The 24218-nt window shown below is 42.6% G+C and overlaps 1 protein-coding gene across 8 annotated transcripts in view; it reads right to left on the bottom strand.

Annotated features, from left to right (window-relative positions):
- TRPM6 (transient receptor potential cation channel subfamily M member 6) overlaps positions 1 to 24218 on the bottom strand; it is a 199046-nt gene that overhangs the window by 129931 nt on the left and 44897 nt on the right. For 3 of the 8 annotated variants that reach the window (XM_053205266.1, XM_053205270.1, XM_053205272.1), the window contains exon 1: positions 14735 to 22663. The exons of 4 other annotated variants lie outside the window; for them this stretch is intronic. In XM_053205266.1, the coding sequence (XP_053061241.1) occupies positions 14735 to 14767 (33 nt within the window). In that variant the 5' untranslated portion in view covers positions 14768 to 22663. Of the gene's footprint in view, positions 1 to 14163; positions 14708 to 14734; positions 22664 to 24218 lie in introns of those variants that run through there. One more of the 8 variants, XM_027041028.2, reaches the window with a different exon arrangement.

Genomic DNA, 24218 nt, shown 5'->3' with positions numbered 1-24218 from the left:
ACCTAAAAATGTGTGCCTCAGAATATATGGGTCTACAGACATCTACACTAAGCAAGTAGGAATTTAGTGTAAAGGATAAGAGTAAATGTTAATTGGAGATCACTGGGCAGTCAGACTGGCAGGGCAAGGTATAATGACAGGAAAGGAAGCAGGGGAGAAAGGCAAGGTAAATGTCCTTTCTTTGCTAGCCTGTAAGATATCTCCATCAGCGAACTGGAGAAATCTTTATCTTCCTGGGTGATTGACCCCAGAGGTTGTTACAGCAACATCCAACTGTCCAGCTGTAAAAATATTCGTGAGCATTCCTTTAGCTGCACTTAGAAACAGGCACTCAACTTTCATTTAAAAAAATTTCACTGGAGCACCTGAGTGGCTCAGTCAGTTGAGCACCTGACTCTTGATTTCAGCTCAGGTCATGATCCCAGGGTCGTGGGATCAAGTCTCGTGTCAGGCGCCAAGCTAAGCGTGGAGCCTGCTTGGACTTCTCTCTGTCCCTCTCTCTCTCTACCCCTCCCCTGCTCACATGCTCACTCTCTCTCTCTCTTTCTCTCTCTCTCTCTCAAAAATAAAATAAAATAGAATAAAATAAAATAACTTTTTACATAAATAGAGCCATATAACACACACCGTTCTTCACCTTGCTTTTTCTTCACTTATTAATAACTTGGACATCCTTATGTACTTGTACACATACAGTTGCCTTCATTCTTTTGGGGGCTGACCAGTATTCCTTTGCATGGAAGTCCCATAATTTATTTAGCTAAAATACATACCGCATAGCTTTCATGTGCATGTATATCTATCTGTCAGAAATGTCAACATTTCTTCAAAAAAATGTTTTTAATATTTATTTATTTATTGGAAGAGCACAAGTGGGGTAGGGGCGGGGGGGGGGGACAAAGATCTGAAGCGGGCTCTGAGCTGATAGGCTGACAGCAGCGAGCCTGATGTGGGGCTTGAACTCACAAACCATGAGATCAGGACCTGAGCCAAAGTCGGACACTTAAACCGACTGAGCCACCCAGGAGCCCCACTAGTAAAACTTTCTAAGTGAATTCAAACATTGTCACGTTGCCCTCCATAGAGGTTGTGCCAATTTATAAACAAAAGGTATGAGTTACTAATAACTCTTAAATGTTAGCGAAAACACTGGGTATAATGCATTTTAATTGCTTTAGGGAACTATAGTATTTTTTATTATTAATACTCAACTTCCAAAAAATATTTGAAGTGACCAAATTGCTTCAATTTAAAAATAATCTAAAATAAAATAAAACACCAAAAAATGTACTTGTCTGAGGAACAAGAATCTCCTTAAGCATCCAAAATGGCTTTAGTGTTCAGAAGTGATAAAGGGTCTTTGGCAGAACTTTGCCAACGTGTGATATTAAGTAGCAGCAAGACAAATAAAGACAAGAAGACTTCAACCAAAGAATCTCAATGAAAAGAGTACCAGTTTTCTAACCGTTACCTATGAAAGTCACATCTTCTTTGAGAAGTCATGGGTCATAGTAGAGAAAGAACAGAAGAAGCAAGTACAATACAGGGGCTGCCCATGGCAGTCTATTCATTGTATGTAACTCAGCCAACAGGGTAAATAAAACCCACCCTATTTACCTTACCAGGTTTAAAAGGTTAACAAAAAAACATCTGACTTCAATCTGTCTAAATCTGTACCCCTTGTGTCCCCCACCTAAGCCTATCCCTCACCCGTATTCCCAAAGAGCTTACCAGTTTACCCAGGTGTCCAAGTTTGAAACCAGAGCACCACGGTTAATTCTTCCCCATCCTTACTTCCCAGTCAGTCAACCACCAAGACCTATGGATTCTATTTCTTTTTTTTTTTTTTAATTTTTTTTTTCAACGTTTATTTATTTTTGGGACAGAGAGAGAGACAGAGCATGAATGGGGGAGGGGCAGAGAGAGAGGGAGACACAGAATCGGAAACAGGCTCCAGGCTCTGAGCCATCAGCCCAGAGCCCGACGCGGGGCTCAAACTCACGGACCGCGAGACCGTGACCTGGCTGAAGTCGGACGCCCAACCGACTGCGCCACCCAGGCGCCCCATGGATTCTATTTCTTAAACATCTCTTGCATCGGCCCATGTCTCTCCATCTATATTGCCACTATCCGGAAGTCACCATGAATTGTTGACTGGATTGCCTCCCAACTGGTTTTTCTGCCTCCAGACTTCCCTTCTCCGATCCATTCTCTGCAGTAAAGCCTATAATCTTAAAGTGAAAAAGTAAACATGTCATTCTCACCTTAAAACTTTCAGGGGTTCCCCTGATGTCATCAGGATAGTTTAGAAGTCCATCACCAGGTGTACCGCCCACTGCCTACCACATCTGAGATGCTCCCTCTCTCATCTCATCCCTTGCCTCTCTCTAGTTCAATTTCTATATTCTAAATATACTAAACAACTTTGTATTCTCTGAATTCACCTCCTGTTCCCTCCATGCCCTTCTCTTCCTAGGATAGTCTCTACTCCCCTCCTTTCTCCACCAAGATAGACATCATGAAAACCTTCTTGGAAACTCTTTTTCTGAATCTCTGAATCAAGATCTCCTTCCATGTGCCTCTGATCCTTCTGTGCTTACCCCCAGGCACTGTATAATCATGACCTATTTAGACTGACTACACTCAGCTCTGGAACATAGGGAACTGCCTTGTTCATTGTAGTATCTCCAGGGGTTACCTGAGTTCTGGGTACACATTTGAGCATTCTACCAGAGTTCCTTAAGTATATCCTGGGGACCAAAGGTAGTATATGGGAGGAAAAGAAAATATTTTGTGGCTCTATAAATACATGCAAATAGTGTGATTCTCCAGAAAAGATAAATCCATTATTATCCATTATTCTCCTAAATATATTTGACCAAGAATCATCTCTGAGGGAAACAGACACTCATTTGCACAGGGTAAACTTTTGGGAGATTCTTTTCCAAGAGATTTCTAACAGCTCTCAATTAAGAATGTTCCCTCCCCAAAATCATATATTTTAATGTAAGATTTTTGTCTTCATCTAAGATTTTCAACTTACTTTCTAAAAAACATCTTCAAAAATAAATAAATAAATAAATAAATAAATAAATAAATAAATAAATTTAAAAAACATCTTTGAGATGTTTAATTTAAAAGATACAAATCTTTAAGATTTTTTTATCTGAATTGAAGCTAAATGATTTCAGGTAGGGTACAAATCAGTTTTAGTTTTTTCAGTTTTGGGTTTGTTGTTGTTTCAGAAGAAAAGAATTCACATCCAGAATAACCAATTCCACTAAAATTCCAAAAGGAAAAAGGTGTCTTAATAAAATGAGTGTGGTCCAGGAAGCCGAGAATCACAAGTCAGTGGGATACCAAGAATCCTGTGAGTAACAGAGGCTGGCAGATGAGAAATCTCATTTGCTAGAATAAAGTTTCCCAGCTTCTGTTTCTGGCTGTTACACTTGATTTTCAAAGTTCCAATGTTGTTTAGAAACTGACTGTTCTTTCAGTGCAATTCAGGAAGGAAAGGGGAACATAACTACCACACAATGCCTTTCTCTAGATCATTGAGAAGCCAAACTACAGAGGAGATTCCCATTTTACTGAGTTTTCGTTATTAGGATGTTTCTTCTATATTTAATTTCTTCTGCTATTAAGATGAAAAGAAATATATCCATAAGGAAAAGACCCTGAAATGACTCAAAAAGGCAATTGTAAAAGAAGGATTAAACAAAAGAAAGGCAGCTTTTCTAAGAAATGTGTCACTCAAATGCTAACAGTATTTATATAATGCAATAGGTTGTATTATACAAAGAGGAACATTCCACTTTCACCACCTCATGTCTCAAGCTGACCAAGACTCTCTCCTTGACCAAATTTGATTCAGGCTATTTTTGACTTGAGTCCTTTTTCTGATGAGGCCCCAACTTTGGGCTCTGTTCTTGACCCATCTAGTTCATTTTCGCAAGAACCTGCTGAGTCAGTTAGTGAAAATCCCCCACCCTTGATATCTGATCACCCGGCCTGCCTTCAGCAAGAATCCTGTTGAGGTGGTCTAGCAAGAATCCTTCTGGCTGTGATCTTTTCTCTTGTAATTTCTTTCCCTCCCCTGACCTGACCTCCACCCCTCTCCTAGGCTATAAATATATAAATACACACACACACACACACACACACACACACACACACACGTAATATAAATCTCCACTTACTGTACTCAAAGTTGAGCCCCATCTCTCAGCCCTACTGCAAAACCCCCGTTGAGCAGTCTTTCTTGCTGTCTTTAACAAGTGTTATGAAAAAATTTTCTTTAACAAAACCCAAGCCCCCTGCTCCCCCCCCTCCCCTCCCCCCCCCCCCCGACACACACACAGGGCTGTCTGTAGATCAGAGAACAAAACTCATAAAACACTGGAATCCCAGTAACTCCCGAGACTCTCTGGTACACTGGACCTTACTTACAGAGCTTTTTCCTTCAACTAAACTGGAAGATAGACTCTGACATCAAGAAGACCCCACAGCGTAGGGGCACCTGGGTGGCTCAGTCAGTTAAGTGATCCATTTCAGCTCAGGTCATGATCTCAAGGTTTGTGAGTTCAAGCCCACATTGGGCTCTGCCCTGACAGCTCAGAGCCTGGAGCCTGCTTCGGATTCTCTGTCTCCCTCTCTCTCTGCCCCTCCCCGGCTCATGCTCTGTGTCTCTCAAAAATAAACATTACGATAGATAGATAGATAGATAGATAGATAGATAGATAGATAGATGGAAAGCTTAAATCTTAAGACTTTGGACCCTCTTCTCTGTTTTAATCCAACAATATCTACTTGCTTGAACTTCCTATCACAGAGCAAAACTGCCTGGCTGGAATCCTGAGTTCCTCTAGGCCAGGTAAGGACAAAGATTAGGAGGAGGGTGGGGTGGGGGAGGTGGTGCTTTGTTTTGTTTTTTTAAATTACTTTATAGGGGCACCTGGGTGGTTCAGTTGGTTGAGCGTCTGACTTCGGCTCAGGTCATGATCTTGCAATTTGTGAGTTCGGGCCCGCATCGGGCTCTGTGCTGACAGCTCGGAGCTTGCAGCCTGCTTCGCATTCTGTGTCTCCCTCTCTCTCTGACCTTCCCCTGCTCATATTTTGCCTCTCTCTGTCTCTCATAAATAAATGTTACGAAAAAAATTTTTAAAAAATAAAATAAAATAAAATCACTTTATAGCAGACACTGACAGTGGGGACACAATTTGGAGAGGAGTAACTGATCTAGGCCAAGGATCTATAAAGTACCTTAAGGACTCAAAATTCTTCTGGGAGTAAAATTCTCTTTCCCAAGATTATAAGATTTAATTTATAAAACCTCTTGATTCTTTAAAATATCAATGGAGGACATCTATTTTCCCCAGAAGGAAGAAAGATATTTCCATATTCCAAGACCAACCTGCTCCACTATAAGATAATATGCCTGGTTCCTTTGTGAGATAATATTTAAAAAGCAGGTATCTTAGTCAGTTTGGGCTACCATAAACAGAACACCATACACTGGGTGGTTTATACAACAAATGTTGATTTTTCACAGTTCTAGAGAATGGAAGTCCAAGATCAGGGTGCCCACATGGCCACGTTCTGATGAGAGCCATCTTCCTGGTTGACAGTGGTCACCTTCTCACTGTATTCTCACATGGCAGACAGAGATCATCTCTTTTATGTGTCTTCTTATAAGGGTACCAATCCCAGTCATGAAGGCTCCACCCTGAAGTTCTAATTACCTCCAGAAGGCTCCACCTCCAAATACTATCACATAGGAGGAGGTTAGGACATTAACATACCAATTTGGGGAGACACAAACACCCAGTCCACAGCATCAGCTGAATAATTTATTCAGCACTTTCTATGTGCCCACCTGCACAATAGGAAGCACTTTATGTTAACTTCCCAAGAAGATGTGGGAAGTAGGTCGGTTGTTATTTCCACTTTACAAATGAAAACACTGAGTCAGAGACACTGAATGATTGCCCCAAAACACAACGGCTCATAAAAGTGACACTAGGATCCAAACATGGGCAGTCTGACTCCAGCTCATGGCCTTAACAACTCCATCCACCTCACTATCACTTACCTACGGAGTTCGTAGACCTACAGCAACCCCTGAAGTTGGATAGTGATTTATGGTTCACAAATCACTTGCCTGAACATCTAATCCTCACATGAATCCCACAAGGTCCCTAGTAGATAATATGAGTAAGAGCAAGCATATGAAATGCCCAGAAAAACCCCTGCTACATAGCATGTTTTCTATGGGTACCGTCAGATCCGTAGAGAAATATCAAGAGGGTCATGAACCCCTAGAAACTGTGCACAGCAGTCCTTCTTTGTCCATGGTTTCAGTTACCTGCAGTCAATCGCAGTCTAACAAATCATCAGAAGGTCAATAAGAGCCCAACACAATGTCACGATGCCCGTATCATTCATTTCCCTTCATCTCATATCATCACAAGAAGGGGGAGTACAGTACAATAAGATATTTGGAGAGAGTCATTATTAGGTGTTATTATTATTAGCTGTTGAGAGTCATCTCTTACTAGAGATGTCATCTCTTACTAGACCTCGTTTATAAGTAAAACTTTATCACAGGTACGTACATGTAGGAAAAAAACACTATGTATAGGATTTGATACTATCCAAAGTTTCAGGTGTTCATTGGGGGGTCTTGGAATATATCTCCTGCAGATAAGGGGGGTCCACCTGTACCACCTTTTGTGTGGATGTGAATATGCGCATTTCCCAGGAGAAAATCTCAAGAGCTGGATTAAAAATAAGTGCCATACAAAGGATCTGAACAGACAGTTCTCCAAAGAAGACATACAAATGGCCAATAAACACATGAAAAGCCTCAGCATCATTAGTCATTAGGGAAACGCAACTCTAAACCACAACAGATACCTCTTCACACCCACTAGGACGACTATGATCAAGAAGACAAACAAGGTGTTGGCGAGTTGAAACTATCATATGTATTGCTGGGGAGAATGTAAAATGGCATGGTCTCTTTGGAAGCCAGTCTGACACTTCCTCAAAAGGCTAAACGTAGAATTACCAAGTCCACTTCTAGATGCCCACCAAAAGAAATGGAAATACATGTCCACACGAAAACCTGTATACAAATGTTCACCGCACCATTGTTCATAATGGCCCAAAATCAAAAGCAACCCAACTGTCCATCAACTGTTGAATGGACAAATGTGCTATATCCATACAATGGAATATTATTCAGCAATACAGAAAAAAAAAATGAAGTAGTGATACATGCTACATGGATGAACTTTGAAAACCTTACAATAAAGGAAAGAAACCGGACAAAAAGGAATACATACAGTATTCCTGCATTATATTCCTGCATTATATAAAATGCCCAGAACAGGCAGATCTATAGTGGCAGAAAGTAGATCAGCGGTTGTCTAGGGCTGGTGGGGATAGAGGGACTGGGGGTTAATAGCTAAGGGGTGTGGGGTTTCTTTTAGGGATGATAAATATGTTCTAAAATTGACTGTGGTGATTAGATGTACAATTCTGTGAATATACTAAAAGCCGTTAAATTGTATACTTTGAATAGGTGAATTGGGGGTGCCTTCCTGGCTCGGTTGGTAGAGCGTGCAACTCCTGATCTTAGGGTTGTGAGTTCGAGCCCAACATTGGGCATAGAGACTACTTATAAATACATAAATTAAATAAATAAAGTAATATGTGAATTACTCAAAAGTTTCTCAGTGGGGAGCAGCACAGGCAGAAAGATTGACCCATCACAGAAAAGTACAATGGTCCCTCTTTATCCATGGAGGATCCTGGACGCATGAAAGAGTGGATAGTATTGAGCACTAGGTATGCTACATTTTTTTCCTACATACACATACCTATGATAAAGTTTAATTTATAAATTAGGCACAATGATAAACAATTACAATAAATTATGTAAATGGGATCTCTCTCTGCCTCCGAACACCTTGTATTGTACTCATCCTTATGACGATGACGTGAGATAATAAAATGCCTGTGTGAAGAGATGAAGGGAGGTGAATGACGTAGGCCAGTGATGTAGTGTGACGCTACCTGACCTTGTGAGGAGCTGTTGAAGGAGGATCATCTGCTTCCAGACTGATGGTTGAATGAAACCGTAGAAAACAGAACCATAGATTAAGAAGGGACTACTGTGTTCATATAAATAACAGCCCACAGGCAGAAAGCAAACCACAAATATGTGTCATCCAACCAACAAAATTTCTTCAAAAATCTTCACAAGCAACTACCAAAATGTAGAAATCAAGAGGTTTTACACTCAAGAAAGAATCTGGGGCACCTGGGTGGCTCAGTCAGTTGGACGTCCAACTCGATTTCGGCTGGGGTCATGATCTTGCCGTCAGGATCTCTCATAGGTGGGATCAGCTCCAAGTTGGGCTCTGCACTGACAGCGTGGAAGCTGCTTGGGATTCTCTCTCCCTCTCTCTCTGCCCTTTCCCCACTCAAGCACATGTGCGTGCACATGGGCTCTCTTTCTCTCAAAATAAACATAAAAAAAAAAAAAAAAAGAATCTGTACGTCTGTTCTTATATAACAAGGAGGGGGGCGGGGAGCAAAGCAGAATCTGGCAATGCTAAGCTTGCATTGCAGCTTGGTGACAGTTGGGGCCAATGGTGGGCAGCCATTTTTAGTCAGGGCTCAGTACACCTGAGTCCCCAGTAGGCCTGGTTTTGAGTTTGAGTTTTGGAGCTCCTGATCTATTGCTTTCATTGCATTTTCAGAGGAATTTCTGCCTCAAAGCACATTCATAGCTCTTAGAAGGAGGTGGCCAGTGAATGGTAGCTATTTGCTTTATAGGTAAGGAAACTGAGGTAAGCTTGCCTAAGGCACAAGGGCATGCAGCCAGCAGTAAAACTACCTTTTCCAACTATTCCTTTTATTACTCTTCTCACCTTCCTGCTGATACTTCTAGAGACTTAATTACCGCATTATGTTCCTTTTTTGATTACAACTAAGGAAAATCAGTGATCAAGAACATGCCAGACATTCCAAAATGGCGCTATCAGGCTCTGTGATCTAATCACAAGGAAAGTTTTGCCTGGCTCTAAGTATCTTTAGTTGGTGTGGGCAATTTGAGGGGCCCCTCCTGGCCTATATCCCAACACACTCCAATACTAGGGAAGATAAAAAGTATGCGAATCTTGCAGAGAAATAAAATCCCAAGAAAGCATATATTCTCCAAGGTCACCGCACACACCTGTTACGGAAAGGCCAAGTTTCTGACAGACAGACCCTGGACCAGATGGGCTGCTCACATCAAAAATGACCATTGTAAGAAGCTTTGAATCTGCAATCTGCAAAGTGAGGAGAGAACCTTGGTTGCCCATACTCATTCATTCCAGTAGGCTTGGAGTTTGCCTGGAAGAAACTTCTGTATGATGGCCATACGTAGTTTAGAGAAAAGGAGAATAGAGCATGATCAAATCCGCCAGGCTGATCTCTCTAGTCAACATGTATAGCACCGTTGCGGTTCTGGAATACCTGACCTTTACCCATTCCTAGTGTTTCAAGAACCAGAGCCAGCATAGCACAGAATCACTCCACAGAGGGCTGCGAAGCAAACGCTGGCAGGAAAAACGCAGGGAAGGCACCTGCCTGTGCTACCAAGTAAACTTCTTCGTTTCCAATCAAAATGCATCAGGAGGCCCTCAAGAGGCACATGCTTACAAACTCAGAAAAAGAACGCAGCCTCCAAGCCAAACAAAACTACCACTTGTCACTGCTCCCTATTGCGTAACTGGTCACGGCACTCTGAGATAGTCTCAAGAGTTTATCTGTACTATAAATAACTGACGACCTCTTCCTCAGAGATATGGAACCACCACGGAAAGAAAAGGAAAGCAGCATTAGGCCACCCCAACAAGGCGACCTGCCAAACATTCTGGTGCTAAGCGCATCAAAAGAAAGTCCCCAGGGCAATCCATGGCCATCCCCTCGCATGCCCTAGAAAGCCGGGGATCCCAGGCAGCAGCTGAACCCAACTACAACTAGGTTCAGTCACCCTAATCAAATGATAGGATGAACTCCATTATGGGGTTTATGTGAAAATCTATTTTTTTTTTGTTTAATTGTGGTAAAATACGTATCATGTGGAATTTGCCATCTTAACTATTTTTAAGTGTGTGGTTTAGTATTATTAAATATAGTCACATATTTGTGCAACCAATCTCCAGAACTTTTCATCCTGTAAAACTGAACCTTTACACCCATTAAATAACTCATTTCCCTCTTCCCCCAGCCTCTGACAACCTCCAGTCCACTTTTCCTTTCTTTGAACTGGACTAGTTTATATACATTATATAAGTGGAATCATACAATAATTTGTCTTTGTCTTCTTATGACCGCCTATTTTAATTAGTATAACATCTTCAAGGTTCATCCATGTTTTAGCAGGTGTCAGATTTTTTTTTTCCTTTTTAAGGCTAAATATTCCAGTGTGTGTGTGTGTGTGTGTGTGTGTGTGGTGTGTGTGGTGTAAACACACCACATTCTGTTTACCCATTCAGAAAATCTATCTCTATATCTCAGGAGTATGATGATGTTGCTCTGGTGACACACAGGTTATGAGGTTCGATTTATAACTGTCATGATTTTACATGCACAAGAGAGACAGGCAGAGACAGACACAGCCTTGACTATGCCATGTTCGTATTCCAGGAAAAGAACAACAAGCTAATCCAAGTGGCAGTGGAGCTAAATTCCAGCATCAAGAAACATCACACCATTCCTCTCCAGCTCAAAAATAAGTTTTGTTCACTGTATATTTCCAGGTTCTGGAACGGGTCTTAGCACATGGTTGGCACTCATAAATTTATAAATATCTGTTGACTGAATGAATCCAGAAAAATGACTCAATGCTCCAAATCCAACAGTCGGAATGCCTCTGAATAGAGAGAGATGAGGTTGAGGGATAGAAAAAGAAACTTCTGTTTGAATTTCTTCTTTTTTAACATTTATTTACTTTTGAGAGAGAGAAAGAGAGCGTGAGCAGGGAAAGGGCAGAGAGAGAGGGAGACACAGAATCCGAAGCAGGGTCCAGGCCCTGAGCTGTCAGCACAGAGCCCGATGCGGGGCTTGAATTCACGAACCGCGAGATCATGACTTGAGCCGAAGTCGGACACTTAACCGACTGAGCCACCCAGGCTCCCTGTTTGAATTTCTATTGGTACTGTTTAAATTATTTACCACAAGAAATTATTTTTGCATTGTTAGTGGAATTTTTTTTGAGGGCAAAAAATCTGAAAGGATAATTTGTCATTAAAAATACATCAGTTCAGGGGCCGCCTGGGTGGCTCAGTTGGTTGAGCATCAGACTTCAGCTGAGGTCATGATCTTACGGCTCATGAGTTCAAGCCCCACGTCAGGCTCTATGCCGACAGCTTGGAGCCTGGAGCCTGCTTCGGATTATGTGCCTCCCTCTCTCTCTGCCCCAACCCACTCACATTCTGTCTCTGTCACCCTCAAAAATAAGTAAACATTAAAAAAAATTTTTTTTAAAAATACATCAGTTCAGTTCACTTTATGTGTACCCTTTCTCAGAGAGCTACTGGAATGAGTGCTCCAACAAAATGGTAGAAAAAATCAAGAAGACATGGGATAGAAGAAACAAGACCCATCATGACAGAGGCAAATTCTTAGTGTTGTAAAGCACCGCCCTGGGTTTAAAGCTGTTTTCCTCCTTCATGCTGCTGAAGGCAGACCCCAAAGTAACAGCTGTGCATCCAACATCATGAGCAACCGGTCTGGGCTGGCAAATCAGGTCAGAAAGCTGGACTTGAGATAAAATTGGTTGAAATAGGGGCTAAAATGGGATCATCTTAAGAGAAGATTTAAGTAACTGGCAAAGAACTTGTCGGTTAAATTATTGAAAACACCATAGAAAATTCTGGAAACACAGAAAGACAACTCTGGGGGGAAACAAAAGTCAGAAAGGAGGAGTGATCATATAGTACATAATTCAGCTTTTAACAGTGTGTAAGAAGGCATAATACCATTGACTGTACTAAATACTGACCTAACTAAAAATTATGGTGGAAAGAACAGGAAGGATGCATGTGATTGGTAGTTGCAGGAATGCAAAAGAAATCTAAATTCTCATACTCCACCTGGAAAGATAATGCATGATGACTACACCCGAAAAATCAAGAAAGAGCAACATAGGTATTATTTAGGGCATGAGTAAGTACTAACAAGCTAAAAGCAATGAACATGAAATGCTCTTTCTGAAAAGCAGGAAATGATGGGGGGGGGCTGCTATTTTTAATAACAAACCTTATGGAATTATTTGACTCTGAACTATGTGTATACACAACTTCAATAAAATTAAGAGGCAAAAAAGAAAAAAAAAAAAACACAACTGGGACCCACACTGGAATATCTTACTTCACAATGATTTTTTTGAGATAGAGATAGAGAGAAAGAGAGAGAGTGGCAGTGGGGAGGGGGGTGCGGGCAGAGGGAGGGAGAGAGAGAGGGAGGGAGAGAGAGAGAGGGAGGGAGAGAGAGACAGAGAATCTTAAGAATCTTAAGCAGGCTCTATGCCCAGCAGGGAGCCCGATGTGGGACTTGATCTCACAACCTATGAGATCATGACCTAAGCTGAAATCAACAGTCAGTCGGATGCTTAAGTGACTGAGTCACCAGGTGCCCCAATTTTTTTTAACAGGAAATAGTTGCCATGTTGGTTTCTAATGGGACACAAAGGAATAACTGAGTTACAGGTAGGATGGATGCTTTGAGTTCCAACACTGGACGGTTCTACAGAAGTGTAACGAAAGTCCCTCTAAGAGTGTTTGGGCTCTTCAGCCTGTACGGAATTACCCATGACCAAAAATCTATTGAGAAACAAAAGGAGGCAAGACATACTTCAGGTCCAATATTTACCAAACCTTGACAGTTCGGGCATGGATGTCTTGCCAAAAGCATGAGCCATGATAGAAAATTGTAAATAGTCAAGATATGACCAAAATTTGTTCCAAATCACCAGTGTGCCGTATGGGTCTTTTCCCTCTCCTCCAGGATACAATCAGTTCAAAGTCCTATTCATACCCTTGTCTATCGAGGCAAGTTTAATACTAGACTACTAGTCTGTAGTTTTGGCCCCCAAAATGAGGCTGATGCTGAGCCCCATCTCAAATGATTTCCAAGCCCTGGAAGGTTGGGGAGGGGGAAACTGGGGGGGGGGGGGGGGGAGGGGAAGGGAAGGGGGTAAGAAATGGCCAGATTCTTACAAACTCAGATGTCAGTCTCATCAGAACACTTAACACTTTGTCAGTCGTGGAAGAATCCAAGGCAGATGAAAAATGAACATCAACATTTGTATACCAGGAGAAAGAAATTAAAGAACTTGGTTCCCACCCTGGCAGTGAGGGGTGACCCCACCTTCTCCCTAGAGCAAATGATCAAAATCCTTTGTGTGGATAGAATATATTCTTAGTGTTGTAAAGCACTGCCCTGGGTTTAAAGCTGTTTTCCTCCCTCATTTTTCTCACCTGTAAACCAGTGAGTTAGGGTGGGGTGGGGGGAGGGGTGACGATAAACCTCATAGGGTTACTGCCAAGATGAGGTGATTAACAATTGCAAAGTTTTGCAACCGGCTAAGTGCGTTGGGCGTTATTTTCTAAGTGCATGGCATATGAAGCAGCTCATTTAATCTTCAAATTATAAACATTATCATGTCATCTTCCAGATGAGGAGACAGAAGCACACAGATTGAGTAACTTGCTCAGGATCCTAGTTAGTGGCGGAGCTGATACGCTAATTCAGGTGATCTGGCTCCAAAGACAGTGCTCCTAAGAACCAGTCTGTACCGAAACGAATGAAACACGATGGGCTCAGTAGACGTTATGTGTTCACACACAGTGTGCGCCAGTCCGGACAAAGAAGGTAAGTGATAGCCACCTTGAGGTCTGGCTGCCTGACGAGACCAAGGTCTCCACTCCTCTCCCTAGGTCCCCAAGCGCATTGCTTTCCCAAGGGTCCCCAGCGGCTGCGGGCGCCCTCCCTCTCCAAGCCCCCAGAATTCCAGCCCCACTGCTGGCCAGGAGTGGAGAGGAGCCGGTCCGCAAGGCCCCAGACGGCGATCCCGGCGGCGCGAGGTCGGGGGCCCGAGTTTACCTTGACCTGCACTCTCATCGCTCCCGGACTCCCGCGCGGGGCCGCGCAGGGGCGCACAGAGCACCTGGGCACTTCTTCCGCGGGCTCCGGGAACCGCGGCGCCCGGCTGGGCCGGATCGCCGCCGGCCAGACGTGCCCCCCGGCCGCTCCGAGCTGCGCCTTCTCTCCTCCCTGCGTCCGGCTCACGCCACGTCCGGTCTCCTCTGCCACCGGCCCCGAGCGGAACCAGAGAACGCGTCCCTACCGCCCTAAGCTGAACCCCGTGCCCCGTTAGGTTTCCGCTCTGACACCACCTCTGCGCTGGCCCCATCCCAGCTTCTGGACTGGCGACTGCGGGACCAGCCCTTTAGTGGGTGCCCTGCATTGGCCAAAACCTCAGAGATGATAATCAGCTTCTGGTGGAGACCCGAGGGCTAGGGAGAGCAGGTATTTCGTAAATCCTAGCTATTCTAGATCCGAGTTAGATACTTTTGCGACTGGCCCCACCCACAGCCACCCAGGGCCCTGGGTGCAGATCAGGTGAGTGGCCTAAGGCTCTTTTGCCCCACCAAGCCTGGGCTGCCCTGCCTACCTGTGAGCGCTCCACAGCCCGTCGGGCTTTCATCCTTGCCTTGCAGGCCCCGCTAGCAAAGCCTTATCTGAGCTTCTGACTTGTGGAGTCAGATCTGGGCTCCACCTCCACTCGCTGCCTTTTACAGCCCTGTAGATTTGTCATGATACTTTTTCCCCTCAGTTACCGCCTGTGTAGAAAAGATGTGTGTCGACCTTACCTAAATGAAAAGAGTATAGTGAGGGTCAAATGGAATGTTCAACAACAGACAGATTTGTGGTATTGCATTGTTCTTGTTGAGTCACTGTGGTGGGGGGAGGACACGAGACATTTACCCTTAGAGCACTTTTACTATGGAGGAGTTAGTGGGTATGCCAAGGGACCCCTTGGCACCTGAGTTTACTTATCTATGCCGTGGGAATGACAGCAAATAAACCCACCTTCCTCAGAGGTTCTACTGAGCAAAAGAAATCCACAAAGGGCCAATACAAATGCTTTCCTGGTTTCGGTGTATTTTCAGTGCATTCTCCTAGCTAGGAGTCTTGATTAAGGCTGGGTCTGTGACTATGAGTGGATCCCAGTATGCTGGCAGAAGTCATTCTCACTTGTAATTAATTACAAGTGTTGTAATTAACAATGCTAGCTATTCATCCCTGATTATTGACTTCAGATTAGGGGCGCCTACCATTTTAGTCCATTCTGAATTTCTGCCCAGGGAGCTCACATTTGCAGACATGGGTTCCCCCCCATTTCTCAGTGTGGTTTTAACAAACATTTCTTTGTTTATTAGAAAACTTGAACCTCTCATATGTGTAGTAACATTTTGTTTTCCTATTAACACATTCAATCTTTCCTCTCCTTGACCCATCTCCTTCAAACTGTTAATGATCTGTAAGCAGTTAACAGGTTCAGAAGCTCCCACCTAAGGCAGTTAAGCATGTCTTGATTGGTGTTCCTCCATGTATGTCCCCTGTTAGGTCTCTAGGGACTGGAGCTCTCAGAAATCTGCAGACCTGCCAAGAAGACTGGACATTTGAGATCCAAGGTTCTTAGGAATCTTGGTGCACTGTGATCACTATCTTCTTGTTTAATCTTTGGTACATTTACATGTTGGTATGGTTATATGTTCGTTTCAGATCAAGCTACAAGGCACAAAGTCTAAAATACCACAGCCATACTAGGATATACCAGGGCAATTCCAGGGCGTATGGCATCTGATGGGCTAGTTTACAAGCTGCCTTCAGTTCCCAAGCTGGATCCGAAACACCTGAGCCATCGGTGAAAACTGCAGATTCCCAGGGCCCCACCCACCCCTCCCAGACCACTTGTATTGGAATCTCTGGGGTGGGGCCAGGGAATCTGCATCTTTTACAGGCACCTGGATCAACTTAAAGGCTTATCTATAGAAGTCTTCTGGCCATAAATATACCTATGCCCAGAGACTAGCTATGAAATTTAAACTTTAGAATGTTCATTAGTAGTCTAGTGTGGCTTGTGATTCAGGCCAAAAAATATTTCCTGAACACAGACTGTTTGTCAGGTATCCTGCTGGGTGTTGGGAAAACAAAGATGAATAAGACATTGTCCAGTCTGCAAGGAGTTTGAGTTTGTAGGAGGAGGAACAATAAAAAATGAAACAGTACCTGGGGCACCATTGGTAACCCTCGTCAACAGAAACAGCGTTGTATTTTCTCATTTGTTGCCCTCCCTTAGACTTTTCTTCTTTTGCCCATTCTTAACTCCTATGTCTTCGGCTTTGTCAGACCTCCTGTTTTTATCCTAGACCTTGTAAATGTTTGCTTCCTGACCCAACATGGTTTTAAAGTCAATATGAGATTTCAGAATGGAAAGGAACAGCTGATTTTTCAGCAGAGAAAAATGGGTATGAAAACATTTTTTTTTTTTTTAATGTGTGAAGATCTTAATGAGTCCCGGTAATTGGAAGCCACTAAGGGGTAGCTTCTAAGATACACGTTCTTCTCTTGAAGAGAATTGCTTCAAGCTTGGAATTGTTTTGGTTGGGTTTCCTTTATTTGGACAGGAGTGAGGGTTGTTGGGGTTTTTGCACAGTAATACTTCCCAGCCTCTCTGGACAGCCAATGGGGAGAAAATGAGGGGAAAAAAAAAAAAAAAAACAAACTCTGTGCCTTTACACCAAGAAGAGACAGCACCATGGGAAACCTCTTGCCCAATGCATCAGGGCATATGATCACCTCTAGTTTGTGGTCACCACTTTCCTTTCTGAAGCATAAAGGAAACAAAACAAATGCCATGGTATTCTGAAGGGGGTAGTGGAAACTATGATAAGCCTACTGTGTGGTGTTCCACAAGTGGGGAAAGTTTAAAGGAATGGGTTATGAATTGAAGAAGTCAGATGAAGGTGTATGGCCAGTAATGAAGGATGAAATTCAGCTCTCCTAGTCCATTCCTGTGTAACTGTCTCTGTTTTTAGACGTTCCTATTCAAAACCAAGGGTTTGAGTTTGAATTTCACGCATTTATTTTCCCAAACGGCTACAAATCAAATTTCCTATTTTTAAAGCGTTTGCTTATTTCGATAGAGCATGCGCATGGGGGAGGAGCAGAGAGAGAAAGGGAGAAAGAGAATCCCAAGCAGGCTCCACACTGTCAGCACAGAGTCCAACACGGGCTCAACCTCACGACCGTTAGTTCATGACCTAAGCCAAAACTGACAGTCGGATGCTCAACTGACTGAGCCACCCAGGTGCCCCAAATTTCCTTTTGAAAGGAAGTAATCTATTTTCTTCTGCTGACTGGATAAATTTCTCTCTTATTCAGTGCTTCTAAAGGGAATCTGCTCCCAATTTATTTCTCTATTTGCTATGAAAATGGATTATTTCTCCTATTACATAACCAAAGATGAAATTATTAATGGCTGGCAAGGTGAAATAGGAACCCTAAAATACTTTTTGTGAAAGTTTAAAACAATGCCCTTTTTAGAAAAAATTTTTTTTAAATAAATGTTCATCTATTTTTGAGAGAGACAGAGACAGAGCATGATCAGGGGAGGCGCAGAAAGAGAGACGGAGACACAGAATCCTAAGCAGGCTCCAGGCTCTGAGCTGTCAGCACAGCGCCCAATGTGGGGCTTGGACCCACGAGCCGTGAGATCATGACCAAAGTCGGATGCTTAACCGACTGAGCCACACAGGCACCCCAAAACGATACCCTTTTTGAAGGCATTTTAGCATTCCTGATTGAAGGCATGTCCTTTTCCATCACAGTGCCCATCTTAGGGCTTCATACTTCAGAACTACTCAAAGATGTGTATATAAGGATATATGTAGTAGCACTTTCTATAATGAATAAAGATTGCTAACAACTCACACAGCCGTCATGAACATTGAAATAAACTGTGGTGAGTCCATGCCGTGAAACACCATGCAGCTTTCAAAAGAATGAGTTAGATCTAAATGTACAGATAATAGAAAGGGGAAACAGCAACTAGTAAAAGTAAGTATCATTCCACTTTTTAAGATTTCTATGTGTAGACTGGAATATGCACAGGAAAGTTCTAGAAGAATATAGCCAAACTGTTAACAAGGGAAGGCAAACTTACATTAAAAAATTATTCAGTGCTTATCCGAAGTTCAAATTTAACTGGACATCCTATCACACAAGGTTGTTGCACCAGCCCACTTTGGTAGCTTCAAGCAGCTGTGGGTGCTCTTTTAAAGTGTGTATTACAGGGGCACCTGGGTGGCTCAGTTGGTTAAACGTCCAACTTCGGCTCAGGTCATGATCTCGCAGTTTGTGAGTTAGAGGCCCTGGTCAGACTCCGTGCTGACAGCTCAGAACCTGGAGCCTGCCTCGGATTCTGTGTCTGCTTCTCTCTCTGCCTCTCCCCTGCTCATGCTCTCTCTCTCTCTGTCTCAAAAATAAATAAAACATTAAAAAAAAAAAAAGAGTCTTTAAAAAAAATAAAAAATAAAGTGTGCATTATAGATGATGACACCAAAACCTAAGCTCCACCAGAACTGTACCTTCACATTCAACTCTGAATGATTACTGGAGGGAGGATAAGAAGTGTCTTAAAACTGGTTGAGCACCTGTAACAAATTGCCGGGCCAGCTGAATCTGGTCGATGACCACAAACTCCTTCCATCCCAGCACACACCTCTTTGCGATGTGACTCTGCGACAGCCCCCACCCCTACCCCACCCCATGCAGTGGCTCCATTTCTTCTCCACAGCCCTCAATCCAAACTAAACTTGTGGCCAATAAAATATGGCCACAGTGACAGGGTTTAAATTCCTGAGTCTAGGCCCCAAGCAGCCCTGAAAGCTTCGGTCTTCACCCCCTGGGCACCTTACCCTAGCCCACCATCCTGGGAAGAAAGACCACGTGGAGAGACGAGCCAACCCTCGGAATTACGTGGCATTATCATCTGATGCTATTTTAAGCCACTAAATTTGGGGGTTATTCATTGTGAGGCAATGCGTAATTCAGTTTATTTTCTCATTCTTTTCCACACAGAATCTCTGTGAGGATTCACTGAAGGTCAGAAATCTTCACTGTGAGTCTCACCAGTTTCTCAACTTGTAAGGTGTGAGGCCAATGAAAATTTGAACACAGGTCTATGGGGCTGTAAAGATCTACTGTTTTGTTTTGTTTTGTTTTCTTTTTTACATACACCTTGAACATAATGAGCGTTCATTAAAAATTTAGTTGGATAACGAACTGTATGAGTCAGAGATTGGTTTTTATTACTTGCATATATCAGAACCAAGAATATATTTATTTGACAGGAAATGTCTACCAGTACTAACATTTTAACCTTTAATCCTTTCCTCTTGATTAAGTTACTTGGAAGAAAAAACAAAAAACCCCAAACCCACTACTCAACCTGTTATGTTTTCCCTGAAAGGGGAGCCACAGCTGCTCATCCATGGAACAAGTATTCTGGTAGCTTAAGGAATTTCACTATTGCATTTTAGGGGAGAAAACTGAAGACAGAAAATATGTGGCTTAAGTGGAAGAAACCAACTAACTGAACCCTCCACACCTGACTCATTTATATAGCGTTGCCTTTTTTCTTTTCAACTTATTTCTAAGTGAATAGAACCTCACAGAAAGTTATAAAAATCCTATGTATGTAATCCCTTGAACTAAAACGAGAGCCTTTTAGGGGCGCCTGGGTGGCTCAGTCGGTTAAGTATCCAACTCTTGATTTTGGCTCAGGTCACAATCTCATGGATGTGGGATGGAGCTTTGGGTTGGGCGTGGAGCCTGCTTAAGATTCTCTCTCCCCCTGCCCCTCCCCTGCTCGTGCCTGGGCACTCTCTCTCTCAAATAAATAAATAATGAGAGTCTTTTAAAAGCATTTTTTTAAATTTATTTTTTAGTGTTTATTTTTGAAAGAGAGACAGAGCACAAGCAGGGGTGGGGCAGAGAGAGAGGGAGACACAGAATCCAAAGCAGTCTCAAGGCTCCGAGCTGTCAGCACAGAGCCCAACATGGGGCTTGAACTCACGGACCGTGAGATCATGACCTGAGCCGAAGTCAGCTGCTTAACCAACTGAGCCACCCAAGTGCCCCTAAAAGCATTTTGACTTAATATATTTTAAGTATTCCTTCTGAGATATTCTTTACATTATCAATGTGTGCCATGAATAAAGGAGGGAAGAAATGGCTACTTATTGGGCACTCCCTGTGGGCTGGGTACTTTGTTATATACCTTCTTTTTATTTAAGACATTATTAACCATCATTCTATACAATAACTGAGCCAAAAAGGTCAAAACTTGCCCAGAGTCACGGGCTGAGTAGAAAAACTGGAATTCTGGGGAGAGTCTGTCTGATTCCGAGGCCCACGGTGTCTCCATCCTGCCGGAGGTCCTCTCCAGAATAATCTCAAATTCATTTACTACTGAGGTCTCATTTTGCTATTATTTATTTCGTTTTCATGTCCCTTCAGTGAAGTTATTTATAAACGCTGAGCGAAGACCCATTTTTCTTCCAGCCAGCTTTCAGGGCAGTAGTAGGTCTACACAGCCAAAGCAACTGCAGGCTTCCAGTGCCGACGAGGCCTCTACATCCTTCTCTACACAAATTGCGTATGATTTACTTAATGAGAAAGATGCCCGGGCATTTCTGTAATATCCTTGAAGGTATGATAACTCAAACTTTTCTGAGATAAGGTCATTATGTTTAGATATTAAATCTGGAATTGCTGTAATCCAAGCACAAAATTTATCTGGCCATTTTAAGTAAATAAATCCTGAGGGTTGGCTGTGTGGTTCTGAAGGTTGGCTGGTCTCTCTCTACATGGTCTTTCCTCCCAGGATGGTGGTTTGGGTAGTGTTACATGAGGGGGAGGTTCGAGGCTGCAAGGTCACTTGAGGCCTAGACTCAGGAACTTCACAGCTCTGGTGAAATGGAGACTGTGTTACTCGCCTAAGAGTAAAATGCTGTCATAGAAGGCTTTACAACCCTGGGACCCAGAAAGATCACATCTAGAACTCTTGCCCCAAAAAACACCTTATGTACGACGCTAATTCATATAACAAGATATTCGTATCAAAATTATATAGTACATTAGGAATTAGCTTAAAGGCTATTATTAGAGAAGTAATAAATTATTATATGGGCAATATGTACCTGTTGAAAAATACTAACAAAGAAGATTCCAAAGGAAAGCCGAGGAGGAAGTTAGAAGGGAGTATATACTGTATGAGTACAACTATGTAAAAAACTACGTAGACAAAAAATTAGAAATGGCTCCTTTTTGTTTTTTCCAAGTATTCTGTAATGCGATCTTATTATTTTTGTAATTTTTAAAATTCATTAAAAGTGAAAATCTCACATATCTTGGAATGACTTATGGGATTACCTGAAATTCCCATTTTGTACTCTTTCTCATCATTTATTGCCTCTGATGAATAAAGTGTGAATCACTCATTTCCCAGACCCTTTGGGCCCAAAGTTCAGAACCAGTGCTATTATTTTTTTATATTCTATGATTTATCTATTACCCTCAATAGCCTGGTGCTTCTTAACCTCACAGGCTAGTATAATTTTGTTCAGGCTACAGCTGTTTAACTGAACACAAAACCCTGATGCCAACTTCTTCTTTGCCAAGGAAACTATTGCATCAATACTGACGGAGATCAAGATCAATAATGAAAGAGCAACAACATAAGAATGAAAACATTTCTATGTGAATTTCAGCAGGAATCCGCATATTATCATGATGTATGAAGTTTCCCATTGGCCTTTCACAGTAAGGACACACAGGTACAGATTATACTTTGCAAGAACGTGAAGGTCTGAGATTTCTATACCTAAGCCTCTAACACCTAAGTCAAGCAAAGTGTATATTCCTTTCCCTGACTTTTCTTCCACATACTATTTTGCAAGTATAAGTGATCAATTCGATATGCTGTTTCTTGAACGTATCCCAAAACTTTGGTCACTATAGACACTTTGAACTAACTCAAGGTAGTTCCTCCACAGAGCTCAGAATTCATCATATTTATTATTCTGTGAACCATAAAATCCCTGTGGAGAAGGGGGAAGGAAAAAAATAGCTTTCATTTCATAAGTAAAGAAAGTCAGGACTCATAGCAGAGAACTACCCGCTAAGGTGCTAAAATCTGGCCAGCCTATCCGTGGCTCCTCCCAGACAGGGCATCCCACAGCTTGGTAGGCGCTCTAGTCAACTGTCACTTGAAGATCCCTCTGTCACCAGTGTCCAATCTATTGCCCATCTGGAAAGAGGACTCCTGGAGCACAAATAATGCTCCCCAAAAAGTCCCTATTTCTCTACTGATCCTTCATTTTTTTAATTCTCTCTTGTCCATCTTATTCAAACCTAATAGATGTGCCTCTTGATCATGATGTGTGCCAGGAGGACAGTGCCCGCCAACTCTCCAGATGTTAACTTCTCTGCTATTGTGGCACTCTTGCCAATTTCCTACCATCCCTTCTGTTATTAGTTGAAATTGTGGCCCTCGTAAAAAGGTATGTTGGAATCCTAACCCCCAGCACCTCAGAATGTGACCTTTTTTGGAGACAGGATTTTTTTCAGAGGTAACAATTTAAAATGAGGCCGTTAAGTTAGACTCTAATCGAATATGGTGTGGTGTCCTTATGAAGAGGGGAGATGTGGACATGTGCAGAGTCACACATAGAGGGGAGAAGATAACCCTCTACCAGCCAAGGACAGGGGCCTGGAATAGATCCTTCCCTCACAGCTCTCAGAAGACCCAACCCTGCCAATGCCTCGATTTTCAACTTCTGACTTCCAGAACTACGAGACAATAAAATATCCATTGTTTAAGCCATCCGTTTATGGCAGCCACACAAACCAATATGCTTTCCTACCATTAAGATTCATGACAGGGGCACCTGGGTGGCTCAGTCGGTTAAGCGACTGACTTCGGCTCAGGCCATGATCTCATGGTTTGTGGGTTCGAGCCCCGCGTCAGGCTTTATGCTGACAGCTCAGAGCCTGGAGCCTGCTTCGGATTCTGTGTCTCCCTCTCTCTCTGCCCCTTCCCCACTCATGCTCTGTCTCAGAAATAAATAAACATTAAAAAAAAATTTAAAAAAAAGATTCATGACAATTCTCCCTAAATCTGGCCTTTTAATGACGGGCGTCATTACTCCCTGTTGCCCTAACATAGACCCAGATAGTACGTCTAGCCCAGGCATAAATATCAATAGCACCCTTTTTTATTCTCAAAAGAGCCCATGTTTGTGCAATCATCCCACCTACACCACTCACAATCCTTCCTATAACCCACTTCCCTTTAGCCATGACGTTCTTCGCAATCACTGTGGCCTCTGAATATTACAGACTTCCCTTCGTGCAACAAACAACAAAGCATATTCATTTAATAGCCTTCATCAATTTTTGTTTTGTTTTGACTAGACTGTACACCTTGTAAAGATAGGAATTGCTTCTTCCCCGTTGCCTGACCTCGCATTTACATGGCCAAGCATGCAAGAAATGTTTATTCAACCCAATTAAATGGAAGTAAGAGCTTTATTATCTATACCTCTTTGGTAAGCATCATACTTGCTCCAAATTACCCTTTCTTACTTTAAAAGTTACCAAGAAACGGATGTAAACTGCTAAGTATATGCTAAGGGGCTCAGGGATTCTCATTAAAAAAGTATGAAGAATAAGCAAGTTGAAACATTTTAGCTTTTAGTGGCATTAGTATGCTTAGGCCAGCATGACTGTATCGGCAGAGGAAAGCCGGACTTGTACAAGTATTAGTATCATATTTCCATAAGATATTTTGCGAAGTTGTCATAGTGTAACGGAACTCAAAACCAACAAACGGAGAAGATGATTGCTGCAAATAATGCATCTCCTCATTGAAATGAGCAGAGATTAGAAGACACACACTTTCCTCTGGACTGTCAGCTAGATCTAAAGAGACAGGCACACTTATTTATAGACTTAAAAGTCCCAACTAGGACAGCATCGAGAAGACACAAGCCCGATTGCCGCTCCTTGAGGCTGTATGCAGAAAC

Source organism: Acinonyx jubatus, chromosome D4 (assembly GCF_027475565.1).
Source record: "Acinonyx jubatus isolate Ajub_Pintada_27869175 chromosome D4, VMU_Ajub_asm_v1.0, whole genome shotgun sequence".
Taxonomy (NCBI): Eukaryota; Metazoa; Chordata; class Mammalia; order Carnivora; family Felidae; genus Acinonyx; species Acinonyx jubatus.
Note: the sequence above shows the minus strand (reverse complement) of the source record. Positions and strands in the feature narration are given on the sequence as shown.